This window comes from Phasianus colchicus, chromosome 1 (genome assembly GCF_987193195.1).
Source record: "Phasianus colchicus chromosome 1, bPhaCol1.hap1.1, whole genome shotgun sequence".
Classification (NCBI taxonomy): Eukaryota; Metazoa; Chordata; class Aves; order Galliformes; family Phasianidae; genus Phasianus; species Phasianus colchicus.
Genome location: NC_143436.1, coordinates 154,249,927 through 154,272,176, shown reverse-complemented (window position 1 = coordinate 154,272,176; position 22,250 = coordinate 154,249,927). Strand labels below are relative to the sequence as shown.

Here is a 22,250-nt window from a genome sequence, read left to right as displayed (position 1 = left end):
TATGTACTCATCTTTACAGACAAAATACTGAGGTGGAATACGACTTAATGTGGCTAATACTGCATTATTTTTGTAGATGTACCGTAGTGTTAAGCTTTTGAAAACTGATCAGTTCTGATGTGTTCATTGTATATCTTTGTTTTGCTTCATGAAAAATAAGCACTCCATGCACTTTATCCTCCCACCCCTATTTTTGCCAATCCGTCTTTGTTTCTAACTAATCTTTCTTTGCTCTATTTAGTGTAAGTTCTCTTCTAAATCAAAACAGAATTACCAGTTTACATCTCTGTGTCAGTGACGGTAGGACTTCAGTGAAGTTAAAGGAGCTGTATTACTGCCACCTCTTTCTGCTGGTGCTTTCTCTAAATACAGTAAACTGAAAGGCTTAAACAATGGTGGGTGCTTTAATTTTAGGCTTTAGACCATAAACCACTTTTAAGACTTTATGATCAGACGTTTTGTTTCACATAAAGTTAGCCTTTGGTTTATCTTCATTGATTTACATCAAAATACCAGTGCTAAATTCTTATTCTTTCTTTTCCTTCTGTGTTACATTGAAAAACAAAAACAAACAAAAAACCCACAAAAAAACACAACAGTTTAAAAATGTTATAACGATGCAACTGTGAGAAAGCTGCTATTTGGAATTGTAGCAAAGTGTTGTAAACTCCAGAGCAGTCAGTAAATCAGCATTACGTAACCATCAGCCGCAGGCGTGTGTGACTTGTATTGCTTTCTGCCCCCTCCTTTTTGTCCTTTCTTCATAGGGCAAAAAGACAACTAATTGATGGGTAAGAATTCGTCATGCCTCCCTGCAGGAATATGACCTCAGAAATAAATTAGCCAATCTTGGTTTTCTTGCTTTACTATGCTTTTTTTTTTCTTTCTCTTACTTACGTACTACAATCCCTTCAATAAATGTCTTAAAATTTAAATTATTTTTTGACATTTTCAGCTGTTTCCCTTTCTTGCTTTCTTTTTTTTTTTCTTTCTCTATCCTGCTCCTTGTTGAACAGAGGGACTGAGGCATCAGCACTAGGAAATCATAATGAAATTTATTCACTGAGTGATTGTTGTGATTCTTTTTACCTACTTGTCATCTGACCTTAATTTGTGCATTGCTATCTTGCTGTTTGAGATGTCTGCTCCTACTGCAGAAAAAGTGATGAGAATGCTGCTTTGTGAATCCATACTCAAGCAAAGCAAAAGAAATGCTTTTCTTTTTTTTCCTGCAGTGTGTAAAAATGAGTGAGCAACTAAGTACGAAAGCTTGGGATGGCTTTTCCCTGTGAAAGGATTTTACAGATAAATGAGGCATGAGGGAGGACTTCAAATGCATGTCAGTGATTTAGGTGCATAAATCCCATTGTAAGCTAAAGAATTTGTACGTTGACATGTTTAAGAAACGTAATAAACTTCCCCCAAGTCCTTTCTAATTAAAGCTTTGGGTTGTTCTGGGATCAGATAGCCATCAGTCTTTTACTTATGGGGGGGGGCAAGGCTTCCAAAACCACAGCCTGCTATTGTACAGCACTGTAAGGATTAAAGACGCTATTTGGTTTTGTTGTTTGTTTGGTTTTTTTTTGCAAAGATGCCAATCTTATGATTGTAAAATTGCATGTGTTTTTTAGAAACAGGATGAAGAGATCAAAGTTGATACCATAAACAATTTATTCTAATTAATTTACCTGTATAGTGATACATGATGTGAATAGCTTTGCAATTATCTTAGCTAATGTTTAATGTTCTGCATCTCTTGTGTGGTGGGTTGACCTTGGCTGGCAGCCAGTTGCTAGCCATGCTGCTCCTTCACTCCCCTTTCTCAGCAACAAAATAAGATGAGAAACCTCATGGGCCAATATAAGGGGAGGGAGATGGCTCAGCAATTACCATCACAGGCAAAACGGACCTGACCTGGGGAAGACAAATTTACTGTTAATGATTAAGAGTAGAAAGAGTAGTAGTGAGGAATCAAACTAAAAGCACATGCTTTCCCCATCCATTCTTCTCAGGCTCAACTTGAGTTTTGGTTCTTCTATCTCCTCTCTCAACCCTGAGTGGCACAGCAGGACAGTGAATAAGGCTTGGAGACAGTTTCTAGGAACTTCTCTGCTGCTCCTTCCTTCTCATGCTTTGCTCATGCTCCAGTATGGGATCCCTCCTGCAAGTTGCTGTCCTTCCCAAACTGATCCTGCACAGGCTTCCCTCAGGTTGCAGCTCAAACACGGCTCCATACTATGGGGTCTGTCTTTAGGAACTGCTCCAACATGGGTCCCCATGGGCAGCAGCTTCCCCAGCCTTCCTGCCCCATCGTGGCTTCTCTCTTGAACCAGCTCCTGAGTGGGCTCAGCATGGGCTGTGCCTCCTTCAGGTCTCATCCACTGCTGCCCTGTGGGCTCGTCCATGGCTGCATGTGGAGATCTGCTCTGAGTTACAGGGGGACAGCCTGGTCTACTATAGGCCTCTCCTGGGCTGTGGGGAATGCTTGGAGCATCTTCTACCTTCTCTCTGTGCTGACCTGGCTGTCTGTGTGATGGTTTACCTACGTTTACTCCTTCTTTTTCACATTTGCTGTGCAGCATTTTTTATCCTTTCATAAATCTGCTCTCTTGGAGGCACAATCAGTGTTAATGTTGCTTGTATCTCAGCTTTGGCCAATGACACTTCCCTTTTGCATCCAGCTGGAACTGGCAAGTCTGAAATGGGGGGTCTCTTCTCAGAGAAAACACCCCTGCACCTCTCCACTACCAAAAACTTGGCATGTAAACCCTGTAAATCTTAAATCCATTGTTACTGATTCTTTTCTCTTACCTGGTTTATCCTTAGTTAAGTCAAGTCTTTAAGTTTCAGGCATGAAAGTCAACCTCTACAGGAAATGTGCACAAAGAAAACTTTCCTTTCTTGTCATAAGACTAAGCCTAGCAGTGGTTGGCAAATAAATAAAACCAAATATTGATTATTCTATGCCTTTGATTTAAGAACTCTATCCTAAAGGTAGTATATTCTATGTATGTTTATTCTCTTTGGAAAACTCTTACCTAGTTGATATTATAGAACAGATTGAGCTAGCTTACGTGAGGGAAATTCTGTTGCTTTCCACATATCTTCCAGTTACAACTTCACCATCAGATAAGATGCTACTTTTAGGAGACTCGGTTTATGGTACTGAAGAATATTGAGTAAAGATGTATTAAGTGATAAGTTTTACTGTTGCTTGTCTATGATGGTTATCTGACACTTATACTATACAGACTTCTTACCCATTGATGATAAAGTCCTTTCAGTGCATTTTGTGCTTGAAGTTTAGGAGGGCTACAGTGTATCTTATGAAATGAGGTAGATTGGTTTTTTATAAGAATAGGCTGTCCTTGCATCTTGTTTATTACTGAACTGTAAAAAAACCTTAAATTTCGAATTTTTCTATAACATTTTTACTTGTGACAAAATTGTCTAGTAAGTGGAGCATAGTGTTTCTTTCTTGAAGTTGTCTTAATGCTTTTATGAGCACTTATACTATTTTTGTGAATAATCTTGCTACAAATGAAGATGAAAATTTGCAGATGTGTGTTTTCCAGTGCAGCAATGGTGCAGTGAACATTTAAAAAGTAAAAAATTTCACTTTTTTTTTCCAGCTAGGTTTTTGAACATGTTTATGTTTCTTAAGAAACAAGGAAATAAAGTTCAAGTCCTCCATAAGCTAGCTCCTCCCTTGTTGAGGAGCTGAGATGCAAGATAGGTACAATCTTTTCTGGCCCTTGGTAAATTTTAAGCAGGATGATTTAACTTGGTTTGTTGCCCTGATGGTGTTTTTGGGAGGGTGGCAGATGTAATACCAGTTCTGTGTTTGTTTCACAGGGAGAGATGCTGTTTCAGTGACCCAGCAGGAGTAGTTGCAGACACAGAAGCTTGCTGCTTCTTTGTGGGTGCAGACTGTGGCATATGGGCTGTCCCCATCTCTTTGGCGGGAGGCAAGGGGAAGTAAGGTGGTTTTTATCAGCCCTGTGTTTAAAACAGATGAGTTATATAGGTTAGTGCACTGAAAAAAAAAAAAGAAAAAAAAAAAGCTGAGTAGTAAAAAATGGTAAAAATGTACCTGGGTTACTCTACTTATGCTTATTTCCAAAAGGCTTTTTAGGCCTGAATTTAAGGATGTGTCTGCACAAGGGAAATAGGAGGAGGGATCCTTTCTGGTGGTAGCAAGCTGTTAGCTTGGATGAGCCTATCTTGTGAATCTGGGGTTTTTCTTAGGTTTCATGAAAGAAAGATGTACCTGCTCTGAGCAGTGACACAAAACTGTGAAATGTAAGAGCAAAGCTTCAGGCCACGTTGTGTAAATGTCACATCTTGTAAGTCTTGTAATTCCTTTAAAAGGCAGAAGTTCAGTAACAGGAACAAAATGCTTTCAAATAACAGGGTTCTCAGCAGAAGATAGCTGTAAAGCAACCAATCACGTCTGCTCTGATCATGCTACATAAAAAATGAGGAACTTTAAGTCCTTTGTCAGCTTGTCTGAAAAATGAGGTAGAAATTACATATGGAGAGATTCAGAAACCTTGTACTTAAAAAGAGCTGTTGTAATACAGAATCATATCATAGAATGGCCTGGGTTGAAAAGGACGACGATGATCACCTCGTTTCAACCCCCCTGCTATGTGCAGGGTCGCCAACCACCAGACAAGGCTGCCCAGAGCCACATCCAGCCTGGCCCTGAATGCCTCCAGGGATGGGGCATCCACAACCTCCTTGGGCAACCTGTTCCAGTGCATCACCACCCTCTGGTGGAAAAATTTCCTCCTAATATCTAACCTAAGCCTCTCCTATCTTATGGTTTAAAACCATTCCCACTTGTCCTATCACTATCTACCTTGTAAACAGCCGTTCCCCTTCTTGTTTATATGCTCCTTTCAAGTACTGGAAGGCTGCAGTGAGGTCTCCCTGGAGCGTTCTCTTCTCCAAGCTAAACAAGCCCAGTTCCCTCAACCTTCCCACACAGGAGAGGTGCTCCAGCCCTCTGATCATCTTAGTGGCTCTCCTCTGGACCCACTTCAAGAGCTCGAAGTCTTTCTTGTACTGGGGGCCCCAGGCCTGGATGCAGTACTGCAGATGGGGCCTCACGAGAGCTGAGCAGAGGGGGACAATCGCCTCCTTCTCCCTGCTGGCCACCCCTTTTTTAATGCAGCCCAGAACACAGTTGGCCTTATGGGCTGTAAGTGCACACTGCTGGCTCAACTCCAGCTTCTTGCCTGCCAGAACCCCCATATCCTTCTCCACAGGGCTGCTCTCAAGGAGATCTTCCCCTAGTTTGTATAAATACCTGGGATTACCCCAACCCAAGTTATGTTAGCAGCCCTCTTTCAGATGGGAGATGAAGTACTTAGGAAGAATGTCTAATTCTATGCTATTTTTGAAACATTCTTCCTAATGACAGTGTTGACAGGAAAAGGAACATATGACAACGTGTCTCTTGGCCATCTACCAGTGCTCCTGGTTATCTGGAGAGGTCCCAGAGGATTGGAGGCTTGCCGATGTGACTCTATCTACAAGAAGGCCTGTAAGGAGGATCTGGGGAACTACAGGCCTGTCAGCCTGACCTCAGTACCAGGAAGAGTTATGGAGCAAATCATCTTGGGTGAGATCACACAGCAGGTGCATGGCATCCAGGGGATCAGGCCCTGCCAGCACAGGATCATGCAGGCAGGTTGTGCTTGAGCAACCTCATCTCCTTCTACGGCTAGGTGACCAGACTGGTAGATGAGGGAAAGGCTGTTGATGTAGTCTACCTAGACTTTACCAAATCCTTTGACACGGTCTTCACAGTATTCTCCTGGGGAAACTGGCTTCCTGTGACCTAGACAAGTATATTCTTCTTTGGATAAGGAACTGGCTAAAGGGACGTGGCCAATGAGTAGTGGTTAATAGAGCTAAGACCAGCTGGTGACCCATTACAAGTGGTGTCCCCCAGGGGTCAGCACTGGGGCCCATCTTGCTTAGTATCTTTATTGATAACCTAGATGAAGGGATTGAGTGTTCCCTGAGTAAGTTTGCAGATGATACCAAGGTGGGAGGTAGTGTCGATCTGCATGAGGGTAGGGAGGTCCTTCAGAGGGATCTAGATAAGCTGGATTGCTGGGCTGAGGTGAACAAGGCCAAGTGCCAGGTCTTGCACTTTGGCCACAATAACCCCATGCAGTGTTATAGGCTTGGGGCAGAGTGGCTGGTTGACTGTGAAGAGGAAAAGGACCTGGGGGTGTGTTCGTTGATGCTCAGCTGAACATGAGCCAACAGTGTGCCCAGGTGGCCAAGATGGCCAATGACATCCTGGTTTGCACAACTCAAGGTCACACCTCGAGTATTGTGTTCAGTTTTGGGCCCCTTGCTATAGGAAAAACATTGAGGCCCTGGAACGAGTCCAGAGAAGGGCAACGAAACTGGTGAGGAGTCTGGAGCACAAGTCTTATGAGGAGCTGCTGAGAGAGCTGGGATTGTTTAGTCTGGAGGAGACTCAGAGGAGACCTCATTGCACTCTACAACTTCCTGAAGGGAGGTTGTGATGAGGAGGGGTTTGGCCTCTTCTCCCAGACAACAAACAAACAAGGAAGTGGCTGCAAGTTGTACCAGGTGAGGTTTAGGTTAGACGTAAGGAAGAACTTTTTCTCTCAGAGAGTGGTCAGGCACTGGAATGGCCTGCCCAGGGAGGTGGTGGAGTCACTGTCCCTGTCAGTGTTCAAGAGGCATCTGGATGAAGAACTGCGAGATATGGTTTAGAAGCTTGTAGCAAGGTTAATGAGAGGACGTTTGGACTAGATGATCTTGCAGGTCGTTTCCAACTTTGTGATTCTATGATTCTATACAACTGGTGATGTCATCGTATCTAACTTCTTGGGACCTCATCTTCAGCTTATTGTTGTAGATTTGATCACAGTGTTGAGTTTCACAGTCGCCAAACCTTCTAGACCTAAGATAATTAAGCTGATGTAGAAGGGAGAATGAGCAAATGGGCCTGTACCAACACACCCACCGTGAGCAAATAGTTTTTGAACTGAGAAGAAAAGTAAACCAAAGAGGAGATGAGCAAAAAGGAATGAAAAAATTGGCAACTTGTTAGGCTGGAGAGGCACTGCCAATGCTTCCTACTCAGGCTGAGCTATTGTACAGCCAAGACTGTGGGTTTGAGCTGCCTCAGGCTTGGTTCTCCCACTTCCTGGGCAAGCACTGTAACAGCTAACATAATTTAGTAAAATGGGCGTCCCCTTTGCCAGTTGTATTCTTAATGAAAATGACTAATATCTTCTGTTTTGTGCTGAAGTCATTTCAAACCTCCTCAGCCAGAGCTCACAGCACATGTCAGGATGTGGATGCCTCATGGCTTTCAGATCTGTAATGAAAGTGGAAAATAATTTTCCATTTTAACATTTAGCTGTTCATTCCACTTAAGCATTTCCATCATCTTAGACTGATTAGCCTATAACTGATACAGTCTAACTTTCCAGTCACACCATAACCAAAACATCATAGCATATCCTGAGTTGGAATTGGACCCATGATGGAGCAAATTCAACTCCAGTTAGATACCGAGTCACCCTCCAACCCTTTTTCTGACTGTACTTCATCCAGCGGGGTTTGGAAGAGGCATAATGATTTAGCTTTTAGTCTGTAATGTAGACACACACACACAAATCTGGTCATATCCTGTGCACTACTTTGTTTCTGTTTGTAATCCCAGTTTTCTTTTTCTTCAGTTATGGTTTGAGGTGCTTGGCAGAGATTTGTCATGTTCATTCCCGTATACAGCAACCTTTCAGGAAAAAAAATAGAGGTGACATCTCTGCCTCTAACTTCTGTGTGGTAACGTAACACAATCACAAAAATAGTTTGTCCATCTCAGCTTTGAAGACTATTTTACCTTTTGGCAGTAACTGTTTATGTTGACTGATAGTAAGAGAGATCAGGATCATGTCCTTGGCAAAGCTGTAAGTGTAGCCTGAATTGTTGAATTTGTTTTTGCTTTTCCTTGCTTAATCTGAAAAGATTATGTAGAACAGATTAGAGGAAAAGTTATGAAAGGAGGATGTTCATAGTATCAATTATCTTTTTATTTCAGGGGGAAAAAAAACTATATATGTATTTTTTCCCAAAGTAGCACAAGTTCATGCTGAAGCATTGCTCTTGTAGTGCTTAGCATGGTTGACACTTTACTTCACTGAGAAGTGAGGGATGCCTCAGATAAAGCATGAGACAATTAATTTAAGAGTGCTGGGTGTTCCTGAGTTGTGTTGTCCATTTGATCATGGTATTTTGAATCAATTGCCATTTTGGAATTTAAGAGAAACAGTACCTAAGTTATATTTGAATGTACTGAAGCATTAAGATGGTATCCTGGGCTTCATCAGAAGAGGAGTGACCAGTAGGACAGGGAGGTGATTGTCCCTCTATACTCTGCCCTCATGAGGCCCCATTTGGAGCACTGCGTCCAGGCCTGGGACCCTCAATACAAGAAAGAGAAAGCTGTTGGTGAGGGTCCAGAAGAGTGCCATTAAGAGGATTAAGGGGCTGGAGCACCTCCTCTATGAAGACAGGCTGAGACAACTGGGCTTGTTCAGCCTAGAGAAGGCTGTGGGGTGACCTCATTGCTTAAAGGGAGCCTATAAACAGGAGGGGAGTCAACGCTTTGAAAGAGTATGTAGTGGAAGAATGTGGGGAAATGGTTTTAAGTTGAAGGAGAGAAAATCTAGGTTGGATATCAGGGGCAAGCTCTTTACAGAGAGAGTGGTGAGGTGCTGGAACAGGCTGCCCAGAGAGGTTGTGGATGCCCTGTCCCTGGAGGTGTTCAGGGCAGGTTGGGTGGAGCCCTGGGTAGCCTGGTCTAGTATTAAATGGGGAGGCTGGTGGCCCTGCCTGCAGTGAGGGGGGGGGGGGGGTTGGGGCTTGATGATCCCTGAGATCCCTTCCAACCTAAGCAATTCTATGACTCTCTGAAGATTTTTTTCAAGTCCAAAGCGAGATTGGGGAAAAAGAAAAAAAAGGCTTGCACCAAATGAGTGGTATAAACAGTTAGAAACAAGACTGATTTAAACTGTTAATATTAAAAAGCTATACCAAATTCTAGAATGAAAATACATAATTAAAACAAATGGGTAGGTAATTGAAGCCCTGCAGTGTTTAGCTACAGTTGTTGAACAGCAGCCTGCATTCCTTCCTCAGTGTCGGTTACTTTTATGTGCTTCCTGTGGTTTAGAGGTAGCACTACTTTGGTCACCTGCTACTCCCTTCTGAACAGTTCAGCTTCCTCATAGAATGCTAAGCTCATTTGTTTAGTTTGACTAGCTCAACTAGTAAAAAAAATGTGATCTACCTGCTTCTAGATGTCTGTATCATGTAGCTATCAGAGGTCTGGAGACTTGTTCTTTCGGGCCACGTTTTATGTGGACTTGCTTTAAAACCCTTAGTCAGTACTTTTCATCCCTCCTGTGAGATGGATTTAAGAACTCAGTGCTCTTTATTGAGACATAAAAATGCATTCTTTAAAGAAAGGGCCTGATGTTTGTTTGTGCTGTGTTGTGCTTGTCTTGTTGAAGCTGTGAGTCCTCTGGTGGATGGAGAAGGGTAAGACCTCTGCATGTAATGCTGATATCTTCAATTGAAGAGCTTGAGTGCTCCACATTACGAAAACAATGAACTATGCTTAAAAAGTCAGGTATGATTGACCTCTTAATAAGAATAGTGTGTTTTTTATCTGTATAATAATTTGTGTAATCATAGAAAAATCTCAAGTTGGAATGGACCCATAAAAATCATTGAGTACAACTCCTGGCTCCACAAAGTACCATCCAGAATTTAAACCCTATGTCTGAAAGTGTCGTCCAGATGCTTCTTGAACTCTGACAGCTTGGTGCTGTGACCACTACCTTGGAGTGCCTGTTCAGTGCCTGACACGCTCTGGTGTAGAACCTTTCCCCAGCACCCACCCTGCCCGTCTCCTGACACAGCTCCATGCTGTTCCCTCAGGCCCTGCTGCTGTCACACAGAGCAGAGCTCAGTGCTGCCCCTCCACTCTCTGAGGAGCTGTGGCTGCCATGAAGCCTTCTTTCAGCCTGCAGTGCTCTGGGCTGAGCAAACTGAGAGACCTCAGCTGCTCCACATATGTCTTGACCTCTAGATCCTTCACCGTCTTTGTAGCCCTCCTTTGGACACCCTGATTTTCTGACTTAATATATTTCGTTAATCTTTTCATTTTGGGACTGTTCTGTAGTGTTGAGTAGAAAGCTCCTGCTTGACTAGCTTTTTCAAATACAGAAGAAATAAAGCCTTAATGTTGTTAATAAAGTTGGGACTTGGGATGCTTTTCTTAAGATTTTACTCTATACTTCTTATGGATGCTTACTTACTGTGATATAGAAGACACAAACTGGAGTCTTATTTTTCCAGACACTTCTCAGTCAGGCACTTGAGATAAAACTGTGCTTTCTGCAGTTTTGTTACCACAATAATTCTCCAGAATGGGGGTAAAAGTAGGGAAACCCAACCAGTAAATTAGTCCTTTTTCTTATTCTTCCCTCCCTCACCACCTAGGAAGATGCGTGTGAGCCATTCTACTGCACTTGGACTTCAAGTGAAACATGCAGAATCACAGAATGGCCAGGGTTGGAAGGGACCTCAAGGATCATGAATCTCCAACCCCCCTGCCACATGCAGGGCCACCAACCTCCTCATTTAATGCTAGACCAGGCTGCCCAAGGTCCCATTCAATCTGGCCTTGAACACTTCCAGGGACAGGGCATCCACAGCCTCTACGGGCAGCCTTTTCCAGTACCTTACCACTCTCTGTAAAGAATTTCCCCCGATGTCTAACCCAAATCTCCCCTCCCTCAGCTTAAAACCATTTCCCCTTGTGCTGTTGTTATCTATCCTTTCAATGAGTTGATTCCCCTTCCCTCTGTAGGCTAAATGCAGCATAACATTTACAGAAATGCTCAGCGTTTTGAATCAACCTTGAATTTCTTGGCTTAGATGGATGTAGGCTAAAATAGAGGCTGGATATAACTCTTGAACATTGAGATTGCTATTGACAGCCCTGTCCATTGCCCAATTTCACAGGCTTTCCTATTCCTGTTTACAATCTACATTTTTTTGTGTGTATTTAGAGTGGTGAGAATTTATTTAATGAACTTATTTTGTAAAGTTGCTTGTAAGTCAGGATGTCACACTTGGATTTTCCAGTTAATCACTTGTTGCTGATGATTTGCCAAAGCTGTTTGTTAGTGGTAGCTGCCACCAGATCCTGAAGCATCATTATATGAAAGCTGGGAACTGCTTTCATGTTGGAAACTTTATGCAGTTTTGGTCTCCCACGAAAAGTGCCTAGTGAAGGTACAGAATGTAAAGGGAAGCAGCTGTCTTGAAAGCACAGTATAAAATGAGCGGTGGGAGTTGGAAGTGACTAGTGCTTGCAAAGTCATTAAAGCAGCAGATAAAGTAATTGCAGAACTGCTATTTCACAAATAAAGCACAAAGCATTAGCAGATTCAGAAATGCAAATTCATGCATATCAAATCCATAACAGATGCTAAATGGAGTAGGCAGAGATGGGCCCTTTACCAATCATGGTATAACAGCTGTGAGCATTAGGGAAGTTTGAATAAAATGGATGGCAAGTAAGTGACTAAGGTTTGTGTACTTTCCATGCGTCTCTTGATGGTTGTACTGGAAATGGAACACTTCCTTAAACTGAAATCTGGTTCGAGGAACATACTTTTTTCTTTTTTTTTTTTCTTTTTTTTTTTTTTTACTAATAAGTCTATATTTTACATTTTTATTTCTAGCTAGGAAGAATTCAAGGAGGAAAGTCTGCTTTTTTGTTTTTTAAAGTAGAATTCAGACCAGCTTCCTCAAGCTGTTCTTGAGTTAGCATTTGACAGAAGGCTACATGGTTCTTGGTGATCTTTTTATTAACTTCAAAATTCTACATTAGGACAGAATTGCATTTTGTTACTGTGTATAAGCTTTGGAGTAAGCTTTACATATAATTCTAGAAATATTTTTACACTCATGCTTAAAGTTTTCAAAGGAACTGGTCACAATTGTTCTCTTCACTGATACTGAAGACACTGGTTCTTTGTTGGCAGACTTCACAATTAATTCCTATAATCATACATCAGGAAAAACTTTTGGAGACTGCCTGACTTGAAATTTTGCAACAGATATGAAAGATATATCTGTTTGGATCATACCAAAATTGCAGTGTTTGCAATTCTGAGTAATTCTGTAATAGAAAAGGAACTTCAATAAGTGGTAAGGTGATTTAAGTCATAGAGTCATATAATGGCTTGGGTTGAAAAGGATCTCAAAAATTATCTAGTTTCAAGCCCTTTACCATGGGCAGGGTTGCCAACCACTAGACCAGGTGTGCCCAGAGCCATGTCTAGTCTGGCTTTGAATAAAGTCTTAGAACTCTTTTCTAACAGTAAATATTCTGATATTGATGCATGATACTGTCATTTACTAACAGGGCACTTGCTATTAATATTGGGGAGATGGGAAAGAACATCTCGGGTGTTGTAGGATGCAAATGTGCATGTTGTGCTGTCAAATGTGTAATAGCCTAAATTTGAATTATAATCCATAAAAAAAAACAAGTAAATTTAAGTATGTAAAACAGCAACTATGGTCCAGAAAGCCCCGATCACTAATTTCTCATTCCTATCCTTCCCCATCATGCCAATATGTTTATTTGAAGAATAACTTTGAAAATCCAATAGTCTAGATTTCTAGTTAAGCAGAACTGGCTAAAATGATTTAATTATTTCCTAAGTTAAGTGCCTGTAAAGCATTTTCAGTGGCTATGGCTCAGTTCATTTTTGCATGAGAAGTCTAAATTTGGTGAAAGAGCCATCCTGATGCAACATATTTTTCAACAACATTCATTATAAATCTCTTCAGATTCTTTTTGGTAGAAGTTTGCCTCCAGAGGTTGTGGGTTTCCATGGTACCTAATCCTTATTTAGCAGACACATTTGGTATTTCTACACAGCTGTGGAATGGCAGCAATGGACTTCTGTTCTGCTTTTCTGCTTCTACTGCAGATTTTACATATTTGACTTTATAACATAGTGACTGCTGTTGAAAGCTTTGTACAGAGATGTCATTTGAAAGACAAATTAAAACCTAACAAAAAAAACCAAAAAAACCCCCAAAAAACTGCCACTAGATTTCAGTATGCGGTAGTTGAGACTTGCCAAGGGATGTGATGTTGGGGAAATAATTGTGTGGATCTGTTCTGCACAGTTCAGAATGCTGATTACATTTGTTGAGTTATAGCTAAGAACAAAATAATTAAAAGCAAAAGGTTGCTGGACTTCTAGAATGTACTGAAGTGCCCTATAGTCTTCACTTTGTAGTGTTTTATATTTATTAGAATATTTTATTGTCTTCAGAGATCCACTTTTTTTTTCTTCCTGGAGTTCTGTGACTGATAATGTATGTTTCAGGAGAATGCTGATGATGAATTACACGGATCTTATTGGAGCTCATTGGTCTTAACACTTAAATGGCATTTGTAGGGTAATGGTGTAGGTTTTATGCTTATGCTTCTAAAAATGAGAAAGCAGTAGCCTATAGCGTGAACTTCTGACCACTGTGTTATTTTCTTTGCTGTTTTTTACCACTCGAAAATCCAAAGACTATCACTTTACTATTGGCATATAAGTAGACTTATTTTTATGCTACTGAAGCTGGAAAAACAAACAAACAAACAAGCAGTGCAAGATGCAGTTACAAGACTAGCATTTAATACATAACTCGTATGTAGCCTAATGAGATTGTTTTTATGTAGATGGAGCATTCTAATTTAAAGCCTACATTTCTTACGAGTAGTACCTTGCTTGTAGGGAAGAGTTTTTAGTAAAGATTACCAAATCATTACCAGTAGGTAGGTGTAATACACCTCTAAAATTTATAGAAAAAGGGGAGAAGCTTCCTCAAACTTGATGGAGAGAGACGACAGTTTTTATTCTGAACCTACTATTGGTCCCATCTCTAATATTTAGTATGTTCAAATTCTTGTGGAACAAATGCTTGCGTAGCAGTGTGGAAGAGGTCCTGAACCTAATGCAGAAGTGTTGAAATGGTTGTTGTGCACTGCAGAGGCAGTGTTAAGATAAGTCCTCTGCAGCACTAGAAGCAGTGGTAAGTGGATGGTTCTCGTTGACCTTCTGCCGTCTGAAACTTACTCTAGGAAATGATAAATGTAGAAGTATTAATTCTGCTCAGGGAAAAAGATGAACCTCTGTTGCTGAGAGTGTTGCTTTTGTAGAGCAAGTGTACCAATTGACTGGCTTAGCATACGGAGTTCGAATTTGTATGATCTTATATCCATTTAAAGCATAATGCAAGGTCTAGTATTACGGAGATTTTTTGCTTTGCATTTGTTTGAACACTATTGGAAAGAACTCATGAATTGATCAGCGTGATGTCAAACTGGAAGCCAAGCTTACTGAAGAATGTAGTAGTAATATCATTTGAAAGGCTAGAAAGGACAAATTAAAAGTACTTCTAATTTAAGATTGTGGGTGAGAATGCTGTTGAAGACCTGTGATGACCCAGGCAGAACAATTACTCCTAAAACATATGCATAAGCTTACCTGAAAGTCAGGCTTTGCTAAAATGCGTTGGTAATAAAGGTACAAAAGAAAACAGAAAAAAACAAGCTTGCTTGATGTCTCCTTACAGAATACTCCAGCATAAAAACTGTGAGAAGTGGCTTAGGACTTGTAAGTATTTACAGCTAGAATGATAAACACTATTCATCCCAAGAGCAGAAACTAGCTTTTGTTAGTGATGAATCAAGTGCTGATTCCTGCTCTCTCCTCAAGGCAGTAACTTCAGTTTTTCTCCTCTTATTAGACTCCAGAGGAAGACAGACAAACAAAAAGCAGAACTTGCTCTGGTAGGCCAAAAGTTCTGCTTATGCCAACAGGGTAGGCATTTGCGAGAAGACAGTATTAACACTTTTACCTGCCTTGTTCATGAGGCACTGATCCTCTAGGGTGTCACCAGTTCACTTGAAATCTGTGGGAGCCCAGCTTTCCTTGAGCCTCTCCCTTCTCATTTAATTTTGGCTTATGCTGCCTGATAAATTTAGAAGTTATTTCTGGAGGCAGGGGAAGAAGGGGCCTAACATGCTGCATAGGTTTCATTTCCATAGAAACCAAGCTAAAAAATATTCAGAAGGGAACAGAAAATGTCTGTTCAAGGTATTACTTAAGCTATGTACTTAAGCATTACCTTTTCAGCATTTAGCATTAAAAGTTAAAAAAAAAAAAAAAAAAGAAGACTTGAAACTTTTCCAGTAGTAAGATTACTTTTCCTGCTATTTTAATTAAGAGTATGAAGAAGTTACAGTTCATCTGCTAAAAAAATTATGGAGTTGTAAGCATTACAGCTGCTTTTGCCACCATGAAGGTGCTTTACATCTTTGTCTGTACACATTGTATCTGGCTGACAACATGAGCTTTACAATTAAAAAGGAGTATTTTAGAGATTTAATTTCCCTTAAGCTATATGCAAAGTGTTTCAACCTCTGCTTTCGCTGCCCTTGAACTACAGCACGCTGAAGGCTGAGGAGTCATAATGCATATATTTTCAAGCTGTATTTATCTTAGCACAGTTAAAATTCAGAGCTAGATATAGAAGCAATGGCTCTTCTGATGACAACAGCTCAAAATGTCATGGAGACTACTAAGAATACCAGAGGTCCTGTATCTAAATATTGTGGGAAATATGGATATTTTTATTTTAGCATTTCATTCTCATCATAAATCACTTCTTTAAGGAAGTACTCCTTCTCTTCTTTTCCTTAAATCCTCTTTTTTTGTGTATGTGTAGTTGTTTCCAAAGTAATCGGATGCAATACCTGAAATCCACTGACACTTTAAAGCCAGAACGAAATGAGCCAGAAGAAAGTGTTTGGTTAAGAGCCCTTTATTGAGGGAACTGACATTAGTGCTTTTATCCATAAGCCTTTAAAAAAAAAAAAAAAAAAGAAAAATCCCACCAAACTAAGGCTGAGAAGACAACCTTTCTCTCTGCTTATGTTATTCTTTTGCTGACAGATTGATATGTCAGGTTTTTTTAAAAAAACACTGGAAAATGTAATATAACAACAGCTAATGCCCTTTGCAATACATTAACACCATTAAGTGTTTTCTGATGAAGTGAATTCAAATAGAGCATGCTTGCTATAGCTAGCTTAATGTACCTATATCAGACTTTATTAATTGATTTTATACATGTCTTTCAAAAGTTACTGTTTCCCATTTTATAAAATGATCTATAATGTATATTTAATTTCAACAGCTCATTATAGGCATTACAGAAATCTTACTTAAAAATATAAGCTATTTTCATGCTATCTAGTGTGGCATAAAGTTGATGCATCAGAACGATCTTGATACAGTTCTGAATGTTTGACAGATCTGTAGATTAGATTACAGGATAAATTGAAATGTTTAGTCCCTGTTTCTGACTCATACAAAATAAAGACCAGAACTATGCCCTTTCAGTGCATTACAGGTCATAACAGGACTCTTTTGAGTAGAGCCTTTAGTATGGAGTTTCTCTGCTTATTAGTTAATCTTTCTATTGCAACAGAATGCATTGTTAATGCTGTCTATGACGGAAAGAAGTATTAGGTGCATATTCTCCCACTATAATGTTGTCTCTGTCATTTGCAAGTGCTTCTGAATCTCAAATCTGGAAAAAGTAGCTTCCAAGAAACAAGGCAGAAGAGATAAAATTAATTTTTCCTGGTGAAGGCAAAATGAGGACTGAGCAGTGATGTGCCCCATGCCCAGTGGGTGTTGTGGATCTTTGTGCATCTGTAGTGTGGTCACAGCTCAAACTGTGCATTGACGGGGGGAGGAGGGGGGAATAAAATTACAGAACAGTTATTGAAATGGAGAGCGAGAGGAGAGGAGGAATGAAGATAACCAGCAGAACCCTATTACCCAGGCTTTTTTGCTTGCCCTTTTTTTTCCTGCTTGCTTCTTTGTACACCTCTAACAGACATCCCAAATACCTTTTGATATTTCATGTACCAGATGTTAACACAAAAGGGTAGTGGTTTTCTGTTGTTTGTCTCATTACTAATTTAATTAAGACTTTATTTTAAAGTGATTTTGTTGGCTGTATCTGTTTCAGCACCGGATTTTTCTTGTGAATGATTGTACTTAATTTAGAACCATGTTTCTAGCTTTATTTTTTCCTGACCTGTTTTATCTTTTTAGAATCAAGTATTTTGTCTTCTCACATGCTTTCTGTATTCCTAAATATATTAGGTTATTTTGAAATGGCTTTCTTTTCTCTGACCTTAACTACTATGAATAGCTTTGCATATTTCTCAGTTTACTGCTTTTTTTGGTTCGCTGATTAGATGTTAAATGACCTAATTGCTCAGTACCCAAAAACCTTCAATAATCTCTATCAGTTCTTTTGAAAGTGACCTTTCCTTAATAGTCTGTGCTTGTGAATAGTGCGTGTATGTATATATGTACTTATGCACGGTATCCTGATGTATGTGTAAACTTATATAAGCTTGTTTATACTTGTATATCTTAAGCTTGTACTTCATGTCTAGATAAAGCCTTTCCTATTTAAGTTGTAATTCTCAGAGTACAGTTTTTGAGGGAGCTCTTGAAAAAAGGCTGTAACAAATAACTAACCCTTTTGAATTTGGCGTGTTTGGAGAGAGTATTTGTAGCAGAAGTCATATGAAAATTGCAAGAAATTGTTTCATTAAATTCTTAAGTAATTTTTTATTTCCTTTGAACTGTCTTTTCAATTTACATGCCTTTTGTAGAACATCGTATTTGCCTCTAATTTCTGCTGTTACCACTAGTCTAGAAAGAATAGCAAAGAATTTATAACCTGCAGAACTTTGATGTACCGTTGATAGAAAGAAATTATTGGTAAGAGTGTGGCACTACTTAGCAGAGCTTATTGAGTGCTCTTCTGAAAGTAATCTTTTCCAATAATTTGACTGCACTTTGTTTAATGGGAAAATGACCCATATTCTTAATTTCTTTTTTTTTTGCTAGGACAACTATATTCTCCAAGATGTTTTCAGGAACTAAAAAACACATTTCAGATCTCTTCAGTCTGTTCATCTGACTGAGTTTTAAATATGGGTGCTTTGGTAGTAGTTTTCTAGGCATTGTGGTGTTCATGCTAGCATGAACACTGGTATATACTAGTGCTACTTTTGTTCCAAGTGTGTACTACTCTTAATATTCTAAATGATATAAAATTAGCTAAAAATAATCAGACGTTCTGTCTTAAAGAAAAGATCTGTAAGTTGATGGATCTGAATTTGGTGGTTTTAATCAATGTGCTTGCTTATTCTAATTCTCATTTCCCTATAAACTTAACTGTACAGGTTCTTTTTCAGCTGTATTTAAAGAAGCAAAAATCCAAGCAAATTCAAGTTCTATAGGAGAAGGATTCTTTCTGGAGTGTAGAGAAATGCAGAATGTTTTGGAAAGTCTAAGAATTTGGATGAAGAAGTTATGTGATTAAATTCAAGAATAGAAAGGTCACACTTATACAAGTAGTGTTATTTTTACTGTAGCAATGGAGGAGATATTAAAAAAAATAGTATTGCTCACTTGTATTTTAAAATGGACTAAAATATTTTTATGAACAAATTTAAGAAAAAATATTACTTTAAACTACTTTCTATTACATGAGTATTTTAAGCATTCACTTTCCCATAGAGATAATGTTAAAAATGCAAATTTCTAAAATTATGTGAACATCAAATTGAGCAGAAGTTATCTGTTTCTGGGAGAAGGGGAAAAGAAAGAGTCATTTTAGGCTGCTTTTTACTGTTTGCTTAAGAAGTATTTCATTGAGTTCCTTAATGATCACGTGCTACGTTTGTAAGTAATTTATGCCTTTATTGAAGAGCATTTTTCTTTCTTGATGATAGGTCTGCAAGTACAAAGTTATCAGGCAATTATCTCCATTACTTTTGTGTGGTTTTCTTTTAAGCTTCACAACGAGGATGACCCTTCAGAATCTTCAGTGGCTGAGCAGCCTTCTACTTCTACAGAGACGTCACAGACTCCTCAGACAGCAGCCTTATCTGAAGCAGATACCTCCCCACCACCTTACTGTAGCATAGGCGTAGAAGCAGCTGCAACCTCAGGTATTTTTCTTACATAAAAGAGCTTGTCAGAGAGGAATGTGTATGAATCAGCACTTGGTCAACTTGGTATGTGCTGCAGTATTTTTTTCTGTACACAATTGCAGCAAGAAGTGAGGCTTTCATGCACAGCTCTTTGTTAAGTTTGTTCAGAAGAAGCATGCTTCTAAATTATGCTGATTGTTCCAAATTACTTGACTAAAGGGTTGCTCATTAATTAGTGTAATGGTTAGCTTTTATTTAAGTCTGTGTGTAGTTCAGTTCCACATTTAATCTGTGTACTTCAGTGCTCATTATGAGACCTCATTAGCAATTTTTATTACTCTTTTAACTGCCACCTCCACCCTGCCCTGAAAGCCAAAGGATGTGCCATGTGTGGTGGAAAATACTGCTGTGAAAAGATGGATTTTGCTTTAAAGGCTCTTGAAGAAAATTAGAATAAAAAATGTAGAGCTTTTTATTCACTACTTCCTTTCTGATGAGGTTGTGACTTTTCTTTAGGGTACAGGAGGCTTAACAGCAGACAACATCAAAGTCCTTGTTTAAGCATAGTTGCCAGAATTTGCATTTCACATTCACTAAGTAAATGTTTCAGAATTACTCTGACCTAGGTGTTTAATGTTGATTAAACAATTTTTTTTAGTATGTTTCTTTGCATGTCTCTTGTATGATAAAATTACTTGATTAGAATGCCTGAACAAATAACTAGGCTCATGAATTCTTTTCCTAACTTGTTTGATCCTTGTAGCATCAAGATTAAAAAGCAGTTAAAATAACCATTAACTTGTTCACTGTAGTTCTATAAAAATACAATTTTTTTCTCAAAACTTCTAAGAAATTGAGCTACAATTATCAATTTCAACCTCTTGAAAGGATGCACTTTAAGGTTCAGTAGTTTGTGCTCTTACATCTTATTATTTCTTATATCTTTCTGGTTTAAAAATGCGTAACCTCTTTATTTTGAACAGAAACACACAATGAATTTTATCCTGTACCACCTCCATACAGTGTAGCTACCTCTCTTCCTACTTACGATGAAGCAGAGAAGGCCAAAGCTGCAGCAATGGCAGCTGCTGCAGCAGAAGTTGTCCAGCGTGTAAGTAAAGCGTTCTTTGTTTCAACTTCATAAAACTTGTAGGACTAATCTAATGATTTATAATAATAGGGACCATCTCATGGCCTATTCACTAAAAAATAATGATGGGCAGGTGATTTTAATTTTTTATATATTTACTTTTTATAAGTAGTATAAGTTAGTAATAGAGAAGTTATATAGTGTTTGCATTCTTCTGAGGCTTAGTAGGTTGTTAAATATTTCTGAAAACCATACATTGCACTGTTTTGATAGTTTATTCAGTATCTTGTCATATTTTAATTAAATATCTGCTGATAATGTTAATTTCTAGAATTAGTGTTGATATTGTGTTTAATATGTTTTTTTAAAAAGAAGGTTAGTAAAGTAAGCAGAAATTTGGAAAGGAATGAAATTCTCATTGTCTGGAAGAGTTGAAACACCAAACAGTGCAGATCTTTGTAAAAGTTAAGTCCTTGTTATTTGTTTCTTGAAAAACTTAAATACTGGGAAGCCATGACAAGTTGGAAGAAATGTTCCAAGTACTTAAAGAAAAAGTCACATACCACAAGTATGTTAAATGGTAAATTAATAGGTATGCTTTCAGTACTTACAGTTTTGTAAGAATTAATGTCATGATGACCACAGTCTTCAAAATAAAAGCAGAAGAAAAAAAAAACAACTAAAAAGCAAACAAAACCCCTCACAATTCACATTTCCAATTATTGTTAGTTTTGTAAACAGTCAACGACTTCATTTTTTTTCTCTCTGAAATTTTGAAATTCTGCTTTTTTTGTAGGATTGACTGTAATATGCCATGATTAAATTAGGCATTCAGTTTCTCTATAAATCTACACCTTGAGATTAATTAAGGTGATTGAGTTTGAGATGCATTTAAAATCTTCCTAACTGAGTTGTACATGTCAAGTACAATGTGCTTTTGAATGGGAAACTTCAGCTTGTGCAACTGGAATCTGTTTCTTCCTTGACTGCCATGCAGTAATCACAGTGCACAGCCATTAGAGGTAGACACAGCTATAGTTAAAATAGGTCTATGTGACATCACCATTGAAGGTGTTACACAAGTCTGTTTTACTAAATGTAGCTGTGAACGCAAAATATTTGCATGGTTACTTGCCAAGCTCCTGCTAGGAGGCAATGATTTTGTAAGCTTTTAACTGCTTAAATAGAAGCATGGATTATACCTACACTGCTAGTGCTTGCAACTTAAGTAAGAGTAAAGCTGTAGCATTGGTCTGAACGCAGCCCTCAATTTCAATCAGTAAACTTTAAATTTATCTGAAAAGTTAGCAACTGAAACATTAACTTTATGGGTACTGTTACCAGTCTTACAATACTTCAGTTGGGGCATATGCAACTCTTGCAATACTCTTTTTGCTTCTTTGTATATCTGGGACCCTATGGAGGGGAAGCTTTAGACCGAGGTGCAATTGTCTCTGACCTGATTTCACTGGGGGTGGGAGGGAAGCCTGAAGCTGAGTATAGCCTACTTAAGAACGGATCTAAGTAAAACACTTGTTTGTTTTTTTTTTTGCTTGTGTTCTTAAGCCTTTTATTTTGAAGTGCTCTAATTCTCACATATTTAGATTTTTTTTGTGTTGGAAACATCTTTTACCCTGTCTCAGAGAATCTGCCTGGCTTTGGCCAACATAAGTTACTGAAAAATGAGTTTCCATACTTGATACATAGAGCTTTAGAACTACTAAATTTATGGAGATAGTCTCCCATCAGCAAGTTCAGACTGCTCTGCAGGGGATGGGGCTGCAGATGTGTTGTCTCCAGAGAATGTTTGCAGATGTCCTGTATCAGAACAGGATTATGAGACACACAAAAAAAAATTGGTCATATGACTGCCTTTAAATACTTCCAGTACTGGAACTGTGAATTTCTGGTGTGCCATGGATAGTTTTATTATTCTTGACCTTTGATCACTAGGAAAGATGAAGGCCATTTGACTCAATC

At 38.9% G+C, this 22,250-nt stretch overlaps 1 protein-coding gene across 3 annotated transcripts in view; it reads left to right on the top strand.

Annotated features, from left to right (window-relative positions):
* Positions 1-22,250, top strand: part of NDFIP2 (Nedd4 family interacting protein 2) — a 52,894-nt gene that overhangs the window by 8,103 nt on the left and 22,541 nt on the right. For all 3 annotated transcript variants that reach the window (XM_031610798.2, XM_031610719.2, XM_031610873.2), the window contains 2 exons: positions 19,042-19,198; positions 20,164-20,291. In XM_031610798.2, the coding sequence (XP_031466658.2) occupies positions 19,042-19,198; positions 20,164-20,291 (285 nt within the window). The remainder of the gene's footprint in view (positions 1-19,041; positions 19,199-20,163; positions 20,292-22,250) is intronic.